At 43.0% G+C, this 16,585-nt stretch overlaps 1 protein-coding gene across 6 annotated transcripts in view; it reads right to left on the bottom strand.

The window, feature by feature from the left end:
* Positions 1-16,585, bottom strand: part of PATJ (PATJ crumbs cell polarity complex component) — a 137,881-nt gene that overhangs the window by 42,559 nt on the left and 78,737 nt on the right. For all 6 annotated transcript variants that reach the window (XM_015636222.3, XM_015636221.1, XM_015636220.3 and 3 more), the window contains exons 27-28: positions 12,446-12,642; positions 5,393-5,484 (exon numbers count right to left, since the gene is read on the bottom strand). In XM_015636222.3, coding sequence (XP_015491708.1) covers positions 5,393-5,484; positions 12,446-12,642 — 289 coding nt within the window. The remainder of the gene's footprint in view (positions 1-5,392; positions 5,485-12,445; positions 12,643-16,585) is intronic.

Genomic DNA, 16,585 nt, shown 5'->3' with positions numbered 1-16,585 from the left:
AAAAAAAAAAAAAAAAAGGCAAAAATACAAAAAACCCCAAGGTTATGCAGTGTCACAACTTGTAATCTCCCCCTGCTAGGACTCGTACATATTTAAATACTTTAATGCTGCTTCAAAGGAGAATGCTTCAAAGCGGAATCAAAGTGGGAATATATTTTAAAGTGACAGATCTAATAATAAATTGCTGTTTTCTGCTCTCCACTTCCACAAGTGTCCTCAACTAAAACATGAATTTATTTATGGCTAAAAGGAGCAATCATTTTCTTTTGATGCAGGGGCAGACAGCTTAGAAGTCTGAACATCATATTCAAATTACAGTGACTGCAGACGAGCATTCAACATATTTGCCAATAGTTGCTCCTGAACCACCTCCAAAAAAGCTGTTCCCAGTTACTGGTGCTCAATAATGCTTGGGGTTAAGGTGTCTAAACCTTCACACAAGGTAAAGTCTTCATTCCTTGTAACATTTTACTTCTTTCTAGTCTAAGCAGGACCCCTGGACATTCCCCATCCTGTCTCACCAAAAAATAAAACAACTGATGTTTTCCTCCATCTGCACCTTTGCAGCTTAAGCAAAGGCAAATACATTTATTACTGACTTAAATACCACAAAAACTCGGTACAACAGAAGCCTAAAGAGAGCCACATGCCAATATAAATGCAAAGGGAACCCCATTCCATGCTGCAGGAAGGAAGCCTGAAGGGAAGCTGAAGTTGGGTGCTGGAAGGCAAAACCAAGAGAAATTCCAAACCAGACCCACTCAGAGGGGCAACCCCAGCACCTAAATGATTTCATTCATCACAGGACACACTGAATTGCTCTCTGGGGGCTCCTGACAACTTCTGACTCATCACAGATGTTCAGATGTCCCCTGGATGTCTAAACCAAGGGAGAAGAACCTCCTGCCAAAATATCTGCAGCCACACAGCTCACTGACACTGAGAGAGCATTTGACAGCAGCTTTACAAGGGGCTGTGGATGCTTTCTGTGGGAATACATCAGGAATCAGAAGAAAAACCCAATAGCTTGTATCAAGTGACACAAAATCTTAGATAGAACAGAGCTGTGGAACAAGGGAATAAATGTTTCCTCTGCAAGGTGACACCAGGACATAAAGTCTTGGAGATTATCGAAAGCTTATATTGTCCACATCCTGCTTGTTAAATTAAAATAAAATAAAAATCAGGATCTTGTATTTTCTCAGCTTTGTCTTGCCTCTAGAAGATCCTTAGGAAAAGAGGAGCTGCAGGAAAGCTGCACACTGAGCTGGGGCAAGGCAGGACCTTTGTGTTGTGCATCCTCCTGAAAAATCTCTCCCACAACAGCAAGAACAGTCTTGCTCTGCACTTCCTCTCCATCCACTCCCAATTACATGGGAGCCACAGGCACACAGGTATTTTAAATGAACCACTAATGTTCATATAAGTTGCAGCTTAGGTCATCAAAGGTTTTGATGGAGCCCAAATTACTGAACTTCCTGAACCGTGCGCCTGTTCCCACATGTGTACGACAGAGAGGAGGAAACAGCTCTGCAGAAAACAGGAAAAGTTCAAACTTGCACACACACAGGGCCTGGCAAGGGCTTATTTTTAAAGCTTTCCCACATGAAAGAACCTCAGCAATCAAAGCAAGTAAAAACAGGAGTTTATACTCTTAAAATACGGCCAATTATGTAGGTTTGAACAAATGTAAAAATAATTTCTGAAGCACGGCAGTAATTTGAGAGTGGCACTAAACATAAGATTTCACTTCTAGAGGCTCTGAAAGAGTCAAAGTCACAGCAATGGAGAAGAACCCAGACACTCCCCAGTCCTTGGAGTAGAAGGATCTCTCTCCTCTGCACATCACCATAAATAAGAGGAGATTACACCTGGAAATGGAAGGAGGGGTTTGGTGACAGATTTGTGGGCTTCACAATCCCAATAATATCAGAGCAATAATATCAGAGCAGTGGCTGCAGAGTGGGAGGGCTCAGGACAGATAACAGATGGTATTTAAACCTAGAAAAATCCCTGACTGTTAAAGCATTTCTCATGGCTCATCACAGCACAAGGCAATTTTCTTTTGAGGGATAAAGGTAGACCAAAGAGTGACTCACAGGACTGAACACAATGGGAGGATGGTTTGAAATCAGTGGAATTCACTTTGATTCAAGCATTCAGCTGTATTTGATCTGCTTATTATACCAACACTGAAGCACCAAACCAGATTAAAGGCAGTTAATTGAGCATGGAAAAAACACTGAATTTGCTGAATCATAAAATTCTCACTGTAAAAGAGCATTCTGATGTAAACTGGATTTCCTACTCCAGATGTAAAATCTAATTACATTTTTTCATTGTGCATGTTGAAGGGATGGACTTACAACACAAGAACAAAACCCACAATGGGTAGAAGAAACTCATCCTGTTTTGGGAACTGGGGCACAGACACTCCTAAAAGAAGCAAGTCCCTTTCTCATATTATTACCTGGCTAATTCCTGTTGGAGAATCAGAGCAGGAATTTCAAAAGGCAACTAAGACATTACATCCCTTATTGCCCCTGCAAGAAGGAAAGTGACACTATAACTGCAAATCTTCTAGATGCTCTTAGAAGCTCAAGTAATTAATGAGACCACTGGGAAACAGGGCTGTGTTAAGACCTCTATTTTGGAATCTGGCCAAAATCAACTGTTTTAAATGATCATCACCAACTTAATTGAGGAAAAGATGCTCATAAAGCAGAGTGAGAAGCCTTCAAACATAAGGGGGTGTCTGTGATTCTCACAACAGCTACTGAGCTGTGTCTCATCAGCAAAACTTCCAGGAAAGGGTGGGAATGCAATTGTAACACTACCTGGGTGTAAAAAAATGTGAATAGAATTTTATAGCACACATGGTGTAAAGTCAGGATTTCAGCAAAAAGTCAAAAAGGCTGAGTGTACCTTTTATCCTTTATCTAGAAAAAGAAATAAATTTGGGGTTGGAGCTGGATAATCTTTAAGGTCCCTTCCAACCCAAACCATTCTATGATTCTCTGAAGTTATTTAATGATGGTTATTACAGCTCTCACAGAAAGGCTTTTCTGTGCCCAGGAATTTCTGGGCTTCTTTCACAACTGATTAAGGAGTTTATGGAAACATCCCCCTGCCCTGCACATGAACCAAAACACTAGGAATGGGAAAACCTGGATGCTGTTTCCTGCTTCCAAGTGGAAAGCAGCATGCTTATCACTCAGCATCCTGCATCTCAGGGAAAAAAGGCCTCAGGGTATCAGAGAGGGCACTTGAAATAGCCCAAAAACCCCACCAGTTTGGCTTTTGTGCCCTGAATCAGCTCAGTCAGGACCTTTTCAGGCTGTGGATTGACGTGTTTCTGGAAAATTATAATCAGATTTTTCACTGGTGAAATGAGAATATTCGTATTTTTTATGAACATGAAGACCAAATTAATTTTCCTCACAACTCCTGCACTCCATGTCATTTTGCTGTGGTGAAACATAGCCACAACACATCCAGAGGCACAAAAAGGCCACAGCTCATGTTTTCACTCAGCAGCATCCACTGGGTTTGTGGTCTGAGGGAAGCACCAAGACAGACTGGGCTCAAGGAACACAGTTTGCACTAAAAGAGCAACTAATTCTTGTTTGTCCTTAAAACCCACCTTCAAGAGAGAAAAGACTAATTTGTCTCTGCTAGAACTCGACCACACATCAAAAAACAAGGGGCATTAGTTTTCTCCCCACGTTTGGAGCAGTACTGCAGTTACTAAGGACATTCTCTCAGTGGGAGAATTCCCTTTTATTGCTGTTCCAGTGGCTGCCTGGAACAAACAAACCCATCAGCTGTCAGTGTAAGGCCAAGAGCAGTGACAAGACCTCGTGCTCTTGGGAAGATGGAAGTTTAAAACCTCAGCAGCAACATTTAAAAGTAGAAATTATTGGGTTTTTTTAAAATTTTTGAGATGGTAACAAGAATCACCCAATGCTATTTCCAGTATCTATTTCTAGGATTTCTTGAATATTTGAAATAAATTTTCACCTTGAAACTCACAATCCAAAAAGGAGAATCTTAGCTAAGAACCTACATGGCCTTTGTGTCACAAATACAAAACACACACCAAGGATCTCCAGTCCATGGGAAGTGGATCTGACAGGGCCCATTCCCTGGAGTTCTGCTTGGAGCACCAGGGCAGCCTGCAAGGAGCCCCCACTCTTGGCCTGGGCTTCCACAAGTTGTGGTTTTGCCTCTGGAACCTCCAACCAGACACTTTTTCCACAGACAATTAAATAATGGTGAGTGAGCTGTGGGATGTGACGTTTCATTTTCAATGACTGTGGAAAGGAACAGGGGAGCTGCAGGCAAGAGCATTAATCTCCTCCAGATCCTCTGAGGTGCCAAGGATAGCAACTCATTCCTCACAGTGCTAATGCTGCTCTTCCATCATTTCTGGGCACGCTGCAACAGGCAGAGCCGTGGCAGTAAATGTACACATTTATATGCATTCACCCACAGATTATTACATTGTTCACAGGGAGGCTGTGGATGAGCCAGGAATATAAAACAATATCAAGTATGATGTATGTGTTGGTGGGAAGACCATCTCATAAAGTGGCATGGGGGTAAGTGCCCAACAGAAGTCACAGCTGGAATTTATTCAGAAATACACATCTCTGAAATTCCAGCCTGTTAAAGCATGTATGAGCCCTGGGAAAGAGGCAGCTTCTTCCCAGACCTCCTGCCCAGGGTCAGAAGAGCAACAATTCCTGAACTACTGAGGGAATGCACGCAGGTGTCTTTAATTCATGTACAAAGAGGAAAAATTTTCATGCTTGGAGCAAAAGAAAAATGCCCACATGTAATTTTTATGCAGATGAAAGGATGTTTTAGCATATTCCCTCCCACACAATCCATCCCAGGGCTCCTTGGCAAAGTCAGGCCTCCCCCTCTGTACAAACAAGCCCTTGCTCACTTTCAAAATCCTCTTTTGATGCCCACACAAAGGTATCCTTCAGATTTCCACCCAGCCTGTGCTCCATGTGCTCTCTCCCAGCAATCCAAGCCTCTGCACCATTCCCACTCCCTCCTGGCTGGATGAACATGCTGCCCTCTCCAACCCTGTGCTGAACCATCCCAAAGGAAGTTGTGGGAGAAGCAGCTCCAAAGCCCAAGAGGAATAACTCAACTTTTCAACAGACACCCCTAAAATAAGCATTCATTTCCATTAATTTAATTTTATTTTACATTATTATGGAGAACTCTTCAACTGTTCCAAGAAGAATAGTCAGGGAAAAGGCTTATTCACTTCAAAGAGGACTGAGAAAGTTCAGCATGTGCAAAGCAGGCTAAATATGTAAATATGTCATGGAATAGGCTAAAGTGCAACAAAAGTTCTGATGAGAACAGTTCTTACCGTATGAAAACCAGCTTGACCTTTGATGGGGCAGTTTTAATGATTGCAGAAGCATTCTGGTGGCTTCTTCCATACAATATCTGATTGTTTATCTGTTAAAAGAAAATGATTTTCATGTAATTGGAGGAGTACACCTTGTTCTAATTTATACCACCGAGACTTCCAAGTTTACTGTGGGATAAGGAGATAAGACTCAAAGAAAATGTGGTCTCCAAATCTTGATCTATATAAAACAGGAACCAGTGCAGAGCTAATTTACTGGTATTAGTAAACCACAAACGAGAGAAATATTTTTATTCTTTTTTCCCCCCAGAGATCCCTTGAATGGGCTTTAAGGATTATTCCCAGATTTTTGGAAAAACAACTTGATCTGAGGAGAATCATAGAGATGTGACAAGAGCACAGATGTTTAGACAGACACTCCTGCACTTTGCCTGCAGGCTCTGGCCATTTAGGAAAAGTGGCTGCTAAAACTGTGCTGACTCCTCAGTTCTGCTGGAGGAAGCAGGAGTGGGAGTCAGGGAGATGAAGGACAATTTAAGGACGTGATGCTGCATCACTTCTGCTGTGATGGATCTACACCTGAGGACAGCAGCAGACACCAAGCACTACTTTGGACACAAGGAAACGCTGCAGCTTTCAGGGGAAAACAGCCTGGCCAGGACATGGCCCAGGTGGGCAGCAGGGCCATGGCACTGGACTGGTCAGCAGTGGTGTGACCACAGCAGCAGGGCAGTGACCAACCCCTGTGATGGGCACTGCTGAGGCACCTCCAGTCCTGGGCCCAGGTTTGGAGTCCCCAGTCAAAGAGGGACATGGAGGGGCTGGAGTGTGTCCAGGGGAAGGGTCTGGAGCCCCAGGAGAGGCTGAGGGAGCTGGGAAGGGTCTGGAGCCCCAGGAGGGACTGAGGGAGCTGGGAAGGGTCTGGAGCCCCAGGAGGGACTGAGGGAGCTGGGAAAGGGGCTCAGCCTGGAGAAAAGGAGGCTCAGGGGGCCCTTCTGGCTCTGCACAACTCCCTGGCAGGAGGGGACAGCCGGGGGGGTTCGGGCTCTGCTGCCAGGAACAGGGACAGGAGGAGAAGGAACAGCCCCAAGTTACACCAGAGGAGATGTAGATTGATATTTGGGAAAATTTCTCCATGGAAATGGTTGTCCAGCCCTGGCAGAGCTGCGCAGGCCAGTGGTGGAGTCCCCATCCCTGGAGGGATTTAAAAGCCCTGTGGATGTGGCACTTGGGGACATGGGGCAGTGGCAGCCTTGGCAGTGCTGGGGGAACAGTTGGACTCTGTGTCCTACAGGACTTTTCCAACCTAAACAATCCTATGCCTCAATACTGCAGTTTTTTCCTCCCACTCTAAATTTACAACATAATATTTACATTCACATTTGATATACCAATGCTGCTTAAAACAATAATGACAAAGGAGCCCAGGAACAATTTAGTCGTGATTACAGAAGGAATTTTTGTTACTGCAGATGTTTGTATTGGATTCTGGGTTTGTGATCTTAGAAGGATTTTTTTTTTTTTCATTCAAGAAGTATTAGGCAAAGTCTCCCACTCTCCTGGTGTGAGATGGGCTAGTCAGACACATTAGGAATATTCACAAATCTTATTTTCAGTGGGTCAAAACATGATACAAGTTCATCAGTTAAATAAGGACAATGCAAGGACAAGAATAATCCCCCTAACACTTGATTACTGATTGGGATTGAAGTGCAAAACTTTTACCTACCGAGTCTTTTATTGTACAAAGAAGGACCCAAGAAAGGTCTAAAAGGAAATAATATCACCATTCCCAAAGAATTAACATAAGATTCTGTCTGCAGCTGCCATGGTGGAAAAGGCAGGGTGAGAAGCTTCATTAATCAAACATCAATTTAAAAATCCAGTGGCAAAAATGAATGAATGCTCAGCTGCATTCTGGCTTCAGGCTCAACTTGAAATTTTCAGTGAATTTGTTGACTTAATTTCTCTAAGTTTGAGAATAAATTGTTCACTGGGAATACTGTATGCTTTACAAATTGTTTGGATTTAGTTAAATTACCATCAATTTTCCTAAACAGCTGACTTCTTAGATTAAAATTTATAGTCTTTACTCTGGCTAAATTAATCCTATTCACTACATGTATCAAATAGTCCAAAATTTAATTAGCTGTGAGCTGGGTCTCTAAGTTATAATTATTTAATTACTCCAAAATGAAAGCATAATCAAAGTAATATATCTCCACAAGGTTTTGGACTGTCCTACAGAGTTATTACACCCAGAATTCATTTTTTTTTCTTTTTTCTTTTTTTTTTTGAGTACACTTTATTTTGAAAAATAGATTAATGCTCCATTAGCTGCAGATACCAGAGTGATGAGCAAAACACCAAAGCCTACTTAAATAAAACAAAACAGAGAACATCTAGGATTTCAGAAGAAACACCACTTTAAATCTTTCAAATTAAATAAAGTAACACGTCAGATTAACCAAATAGTACTTTGGGAGTCAAAACCTACAAATCTGTGCTTTACTTTTTGCATTAGAGATTAGAAAAGAAAAACAAAGCCTTGACTAAGCAAAAGAAATAAACTGATCCAAATCAACCTCAACTCTTCTTTAAAAGTCTCTTTCTGTAATTCCTTGGAAAGTCAGCAGAGCTCAGAGAAAGATAAAAACTTGCTGCAGGTATGAGGTCAGGTCAGCACACAAGTTCAGCCTTTAATGTAATCACACATTGCCTTATGGTAGATTTAATCACAGATCCCAAATGTACTGTTGCCTTCACCTACAAGAATTTTGGTTTACAGTTTCATGCACTGAAGTAGCAGAAAGTACAAACTCACTGAAATCCGAGCTCTTGAGTTCAGAGGAAAAAAATCTCTGGGATTGTTTGCTTCTCAAACTTTAATTTGCAGAAGAGAAACATTAGATATGGATATTAAAAAAAAAACCCAACCCACACTGTTTTTACTACGTGGCACTAATGGAAATCCATAAAATTAGTATCATCTGATTTTTATGAAAATCAAGTTAAATGATACCCCAAAGCTAGTAAAAATACTAGCTTAGCTTTCTGTAATAATTACTTCTTTGTACAATGCACTGGGCTCCTTCTTACCACAGGAATTGTAACATTTCAAGATATAACCAGACTCTCTAAAACAATGGGGAAAGTTTCAAAACCTTTTTTTATCAGTCAAATTTTATATACTGAAACCCCATAAAGTACACCAAGCTCCCAAATAACAAAAGCATGAGGAAAAAATTGGAGAGAAAAACTAATTAGAACGTGAATTTCCCTCTCCTCACCAAATTTCTTGCTGGGCACATGTTCAAACATGTGCATCACCCTAAAGTGATCAACAGACCATAAAATCCGTAAGGACAGAAAATATCCTGCTCTGAGCTGGCAGCTGATCCCTGTGGTTCCCCACCTGGGGAGTGTGGAGAAAGGACATTGGGAAGCCACAGATTGTCTGTGCCCTCCTGCCCAGCTCCCCCTCCCAGCTTTACCTGCTGCCAGCTTGAAAATCACCACCCCAAAACCTGCAGGCAAAGCACACGGAGAAAGGATCTGCAGCCTCTTCTGAAAAGAACAAAAGGACACTGGAGCAGTTTGGGCAGAGCAGCTGGGGCTGCCCCATCCCTGGAAGTGCCCAAGGCCAGGTTGGACTGGGTTTGGAGCAGCCTGGGATAGTGGAAGGTGTCCCTGCTCAGGGAATGAGATGAACTTTAAGGTCCCTCTCAATCCAAACAGTTCTGTGATTCTGTTCTGTGATTCCACAACAAATAAACTGAGAATTAAATGCCAATTCCCCCACATCTTAGAGCAGAAATGGCATTGTGAGTTTGGCTGGGGAGCTCATTTACTTGGGCAAAATACTGCTGTATCTATTATATTATTATAGCATAACTTCTATTTATCTAAGCACCTTAAAATAAAATAGCAATAAAAATGCATTTAGCACAAAAGCTCTCTGGCTTTGAGCTATGACAAAAATGGCATAAAGAAATAAAATGTAATAATTGTCTCTCGGGCAACAGTCCAGAATGGACAACAGGCAAACTTTTACAGCGATTTTTGACTCTGAACACTGGCTTTTACTCTTTCAAGAGGTGCTGTGGCCTCACAGAATAAAACACAGAAAGGGCTGGGTGGGAGAGGACCATAAAACTCATCTCATTCCAACAAACATCTATCACCATTTCTAGGGAGGGAAGTTCTTCCCTGTCTGCTTTCCCTTTTCAGATCTTAAAGCCAGTTTAAACCAGCACCTGCACCCTTCAGCTGAACAACTCCACATCCAAATGAGCAGCTTCTTATCCTGCCCCATCTCCATCAAGAGATGGCAGAACACCCCAACATCAGTAATTCAGCATTAGAGGGCTCTGAACAGCCTGCTTTATTAATAGAGCTCAGTTGACTCTCTCATGGGGAGATGATAACAATAATAATAATGATGATAATAATGGTAATAGCAGGGTGGGTTGTTCAGTGTGAACAGAAGCTCCTGACAGGACAGGCCCATGCAGAGCTGAGGAGCAGCAGGACTGGAGGCACAGGTACAGCTCCAGGTGAACCTGCTGAGGGCCATGCTGGGCACAATCAGCCCCAGGACTGAGCCCAGCCTAACGAGACACCAAGCAGTGCAGACACCTGCACTAAACCAGCATGAGAGCAAGGCAGGAGCACCACAGATGGTTCCTCTGCTTGCAAAAAGAAAGGAAAAGCAGAACTTGTGTCCTGTAAAAAAAAAAATTCTTTTGCACAGGGGACCAAATTCTGACCCAAGTAGTTTTCCCACATGTATAAAAGTAGTTTTCCCACATGTATAAAAGTAGGATGAAAGGGCCTTCTCCCCTCAAAAAGCTGTTTTCTCCAGCCTCATACCCATCCCAAATACATCCCTGAAGAGGTATTAAAAAATAACAATCACATGAAGGTTTTTTACGTGACCTGCATTTCCCTCGATGTCAGGTTGTGAAAACAAGCCAGGATCATGCCCCCAAAAGGCCACTGCTGTTTGCAGAAGCTAAAAGTGAGCTGGTGTTTCATTAGTTCAGCAACAAAAGATTTTATGAATAAGGAGCTGAGGCAGTCTGGCAGCATCCCACATCCTTCAATTGAATCCAATCAAACTCCAGTTCAAAAGAAAAATGAACAGGTAATATCTATCTGTCTAAATGGCCATCCCATTAACCTGAGCTCCATCAAAAGCCACAGGGAATAATCTGCACACCCTGCAGTGGCATCCTCAGCTTTAATGGAGCAAGACTGCCCAACTGGGGCATCCCAGGACAGCCCAGAAATGCCAGAGGCTTCCCCAGATGTGAATCCCTTCTCTTGCTGAGACGTTCCAGTATTGAAAACTGAGGTGTAATTAAAGATGCAGGTGTAAATGTAGTTCAAACATGCAGTCAGGTGAGAAGCAGACATGAGTTCTGTCATCTCACTGCACATGGCTAATGCACAACCCATCCCTTCATAACGCAGGATGTTTGGATTTATCCTCTTCTATAAGGAACTGTAGTCCTGCTCACTGATGGCATATCTTAAATTGGATTGCAAAGATAAACAAGGTAGTTACTAAAGTCTCCATGAGTTTTCATTTGAATCTTGGCATTTTTGAAATGGAGAATCTCACTTTCCTTCTACTGAAGGGAAAAAAACCAACATTTTATTTCCAACTTAATAGGGAATGAGGGCAACACCATCATTTGGGGAATGCTCTTTATAATGTGGCTCATCCAGGCAAAACCCAGCCTTGAAGTAAATGTGATTAATCCCAGATTGTGCCTCTTTCAAGCACTTAACTTTAGATTCTCTGCTCTATCAGGAACTACCTATGATATGCAGAGGAAAACAGTGCCATGAGTTCTCTCAACACACCCAAAATTTAACAATTTTCCCTTTTTTTACCATTAGAATTCAGTGTCAGGGATAGGAAAAACATAATTCTGAAGGAGAAAGCAGTTTTCCTACCCTACTCCATTATGGTCCAGACTTTCATATCTTTTCTCACACTTAAAATGAAATCAACTTCAGATGATGGTGCTTTTATAGCTAAAAAAACTGTCTTCCTTGTACTGTGTGTATTGAAACCCCTTAATTACAGAACTGTTAGACAATGACAAATGCTTGGACAATTCTGACTATTCCCAGGGTTCCCCCAGGCAGTCAAACTGCTCTTTCTTGAGTCAAGAAATGTGAAAAAATAGGTGATTTTCTGATTGCACAGAGAGTTGCTGAAAGATCAAAGCATCACCACCCACGGAGAGCAGCAGGTCAGCAAATCCCTGCTCCTCAGTGAGAGTCTCTCTCCAAGGGGAAGATCCCCAGGGATGGGTGATTTTTTTAAACCACTGAAGCAATCACAATGTGGGGAATCACTGCAGGTACTGCAGCAAAATGTCATTTTGCAACAGCCCAAAAACCCAGATGAAGTGAAGGAAAAGCTGTGTTTTCAGGCTGAAGGTGAAGCAAGGAGACTGGAGAAAAAGTGAAGACAAAATACTCCACTTGCTAACGAGCTCTCTTGCCTTGTGGGTGAACTCCTGCCAGACACAACTAAAGAAAATTAAGTATTTTAAGTTGCAACAGATCAAAACAGATTCTAGCATGAAATTTATTTTCAGGATGGGGAATATCCCTGTCATCTGTAGAAACACATATGGCAACGTTGAGGAGGTTTTGGCTTTTTTTTTTAACGTAAAGTGTGAATTTCCCTGTAAACCACACATGCACTCCAAGGATTGATTTAGTGTCCCCTTCCTGCCTTTCAACAGCCCCTCCCCACGCAGAGCTTGTGAACATGCTGAGAGCACAGACTTTGCTGACAAGACATTGCTTTTCACAGGCCAGTGATTTTTGTTTCACTGCAAACACATTTACCTGCCAAAGGCCAAGTTCTCAGTTGGCATAAATCAGCGCAGCTCCTCGCTCAGCCACCTCATTCCACTTGCAGGCTTTAAATAAAGGTTCAAGATGCTTCTCCCTCCCTGCACACGCTAAAGGGAACAATTACCTGGAGGATTTCATCCCTAAAGTGCATCCAGGAAACAATTTTACCTCCAGGAGTTCATCCCCGATGTGCATCCGCCCGTCCCGTCCTGCGGGGCCGTCGGGATTGATCCCAACCACGAAGATGCTCATCCTGGAGCGGTCCTTGTTGCCAGCCAGGCTGAGCCCCAGCCCATTCTTGTCTTTCTCCAGTTCAATGATGTGCAATTCTCCTGGGAGATCTGCATATCTCTGCCTGATTTTTTCTGGGGAGGTCAAAACATAAAGGGAGTTAGAACATAAAGTGAGTTACGCGCAGATGTTCAACAACACACACAAATATGCCAGAAATTTATGGCTTCTCTGCAAATAAGTGTTTTTAACAGAGGTCTTTTCAGCAAAGATTCTAAAATACCATTTGCTCTGTGTGTATCAGTCACACAGCAAAATGCAGCATCAGCTGCAAATGCTGTTCACGTTAAACCCACACTATTTTAATTATTTGTACAACAGCCTGGTTCCAAACCAAAACTTTTCTGAAAGGAAGGTAAACAAGGAAATTCCAGAGGCACCTTTACCTTACAAAACCTATCAAATTCAGGAAACTCTCGTAAAGTTCGAGCTGGTTAATTAACCACTGCGGGGAAACTGAAGCACTTAATGGCTCAGACATGACTGCAAGCTCACATCTCACGGCAAAACCTTCTGCTCCTTCCTGGTGACTCAGGAATCTTCTCAGCACGCTCTGCTGAACCCGACGGGCTGATTACGCAGAGCAGATGTCAGTGACAATGGAGATGAGTGATTGCATTTTTAAATGCAGCCTCACCTGATATTAAGGTAGTTATTTGTCTTTCAGCTGCATTTCAAGCGTTCCTGTGACAGAGCTCGATGTATTCACAAAGTTATTCAGAGCACACAGCGGGGCTGGGGATGCTGACAGGTTCATCTGAGTGTCTTTTCAGCACTGGCATACAAGCATCTATCACCATTGCTGGGGAGGGCAGTTCTTTCCTGTCTGCTTTCCCTTTTCAGATTTTAAAGCCAGTTTCAACCACCACCTGCACCCTTCAGCTGGGCCACACATTTGAGAAAGCAAGTCAAAGTATATCCCTGTGGCTGTGTGTCACCTTTAGTACAGAGCCCAAGGTGAAAGAAACTGCTGCATTATGCATGAAAAGGAGAAATAAGGGATATTATATGTTCTGCCATATCCCTGAGTCAGCAGCAGGAGCTAGATCAATATTAGCTACTACCACTCTCCTGGGGAAGCATATTTTAATAGTATGATTTAACTGCTGTAGTGAATGTTCCCATGACAACAAAAAAGAGGGAAAAGAGCTGGGGAAGGTGAGAGGGGAGCAACCAAAAGTGAAAACTGCTGAGAAGAAAGATGATGAGGTAGAGATGCTGCTTCCACAGCCCCTGTGCTGTCAGGGTGATTTAGCTGAACATGGGACATTCCAGTAGCTCTTCTCTCCAAGGGTCCTTCCTGAGTAATTGTTCCAGCTGCAGCAGCCCCTTGTGCCTTGGCAGAGCCCTCTGGGATGTGGAGAGCAGCTTCCCATCTCCAGCCCCAGCTGCACCCAAGAGAATTGCCCACACTGAGAGCAGCTCAGGCACCAACCAGCTCTCCCCTTGCCGTATTTACAGGCTGGCATTTTCAATATCCCCAGTGCCCAAGCCTAAAACCTCCGGGATGTACAATCAGGATGAGATGTTATCCCTGGAAAGTTGTTAAAGCCCTACAGGGGTCTGTACAAAATCAGAGTATCACAAAAGAAGTGAGAAAGCTCATTTGTTATTATCAATTATATGCCCCCAAAAATTCATGTAACTGTGCTGAATGGCAATCCATGTAGCTGCATGGTTCTTTAATGTATTTTTTAACTACTGGGCTCAACATGTAATTAGAGGTGTGGTTTGCTACATGGATTTGGAAACTTTTGTCTTCTTAGAACAGCAAGACAGGAAGGGTCATAAAAATGGTGTTTCTGAAAGCAAAGGAGATACAGCCACACCTGGTTTGTTCATAGCAACAAGGTTTAATTTCTTTGCCCACGAGGCCAAGACCAGACCTAAAAAGCTCTGAGACATTTGCTGCCCACCACAATTAGACAAATAACCCATTACAGCACAGCAAGGAGCTGCAGCACACTCCACAACAGGCCACCAGCAGAAAAGGGTTTTTCTTACTGATTGCATTTTTGTGGCTAAAACTAAGAATCAGAGCTGGAGGGCTGCTGTCCATCACTGTGCCACAGCTCCCTCCACTGCTTGTTGTACACGGGTAACACATCTCACTTCTGTTTGCCAGGAGCAAGGAACATGTCTAAAGCATAATTTTAACAACTCACAGACGGCTGCACAGACAGGAGCTGAAGGAGCAAGGAACACACACACATTTAAATGCAGTGCAGATGAAGCTGCACATCTTCAGAGACTGCCTCAAAACTCATTCCTGGCTTGTCAGTAAAACCACTTGAAATTCCCCAGCATGAGCACCCCTGCAAACACACACTGCTCCAGCTTCTGCCTGCAGACAAAGTCCCTCTGAGACTGAGACTAAGTCTGTAATTCCATGGTGCTTCCTCCTCAAAATGAGTTTTCTCACATGGGAGAAATGTTGGCAGCTCGGGAGCACATGTATATTCCTTTCTGAGTTGGGCTGAAACTAAAAGTGAGCTTTAGTCCTTCAGAAATCAGTAGTTTGGGTAATTGCCTGGGATGGGACAAAGCCCCACTAAAATTCCTGGTCTGCCCATGTTGGGCCAGGTCTGGAAATCTGGTGAGTTGAATCCCAGCTGTGCCAGAATGTCCCACTGTGGGAACAAATCTTTGGGGAAAGAGAAAATTAGAGACATCCCTGCTTTTAAAATCAACCCTCCCCTAGCACAGGCTGCCTCCTCCCTGGCCAACAGAAGGTTCTGGCTGTCCCCAGTCCCATCTCCTGCAGTTCAGCCTTTGGAAGGGCTGTCCTGGCCAGGGAATAAATGACAACAAATTCCCAGCGGTGCTGCCTTCCTCATCCAATCTGCATACAAATAATCCTCTGGGCATCCAGCTGACTTCCTACAGCACTGCCATGGCAGTCTCAGTTTGCCTCTTAATAAGGATCTCACAACATTATTTTAAACAAGTATTAACTGCTTAAACAAACCCCTATCTAAGGCATCTTCTTTATAATGCCTTTTTCAGCTGTTTTTTTCTCCCCTCCAGCTGGTATCAGTTTTCAGCTGCCTGCCTAGGGTTGGGGGAGCCAGTTAGCATCTGCTTTTGCAAAGAATTCCATTATCTGCCTTCATTACCAGACACTTTACACGAGGCAATTGTAATTCTGTTGTTGCTGCATCACACATGGGACACGGCTCTCTTGTTTTGGCACTGCACCGGGCTGCTCCCACATTCGGTGACAATATGCCCATCACAACTTCTGCAAACACATCTCACCCAGGATATTTCACCGGCTAATACTGCAGCCAGCTTCTCTTAAAAATACCATACAGATGTAGCATGAGCCAAAAGCACGAGTAAACTCTTCGGTAATCGCTCCTGCAATGATATTTCCCAGTTATGTTAGCAGATAATTACATTTCAAAGGGAAACCCTGGAGATGGAAGACAACTGCTCTCAAACAATCTACTATTATGCTGCTGCATATGTTTTCCTGCCTCAGCCACTATTCCTATTATATTAAACAGAGAGATAAAAGAAATAAATGGAGACAATATGGTCAGGATATTGGAGTTTGCATGATCTAGTACTGCAACAAATACACAATTTATCTGCAACACCAGAACCAGACACCACTTCTCAGGAAGGCAAAAGGCTCTTTAAATGACAGATATATAAAGCACTTGCAAAGGGCTGAAGAGCCTTTCCCAAAGCTGCTGAAATCTCCAGTTAACTGAGCTGAAAGGGAAGAGGTGCTGCTCTGGAAAATGGTGTCTCTGTGTGATGCAAAAGAGAGTCCATCCAGAAAAGGTAAAAAGAGGAAAGAAAAGGCCCTGGATGACTCAGTTATTTTGTTTAGTACCAAATGCTCAGTATTACAAATGTCAAGGCAAAATATAAAGAGAAGGAAAGAGGAAAAAGACCACAAAGAGAGACAACAGCTGATATTTGAATATAGAAGGGATGCTGAGGATTTTCCATCCCTCTTGTGTCACCTCAGATCTCTATTAGCAGCATATGCTGGCTTTTGGAGAT

The sequence above is a fragment of the Parus major genome, chromosome 8 (genome assembly GCF_001522545.3).
Source record: "Parus major isolate Abel chromosome 8, Parus_major1.1, whole genome shotgun sequence".
Lineage (NCBI taxonomy): Eukaryota > Metazoa > Chordata > Aves > Passeriformes > Paridae > Parus > Parus major.
Note: the sequence above shows the minus strand (reverse complement) of the source record. Positions and strands in the feature narration are given on the sequence as shown.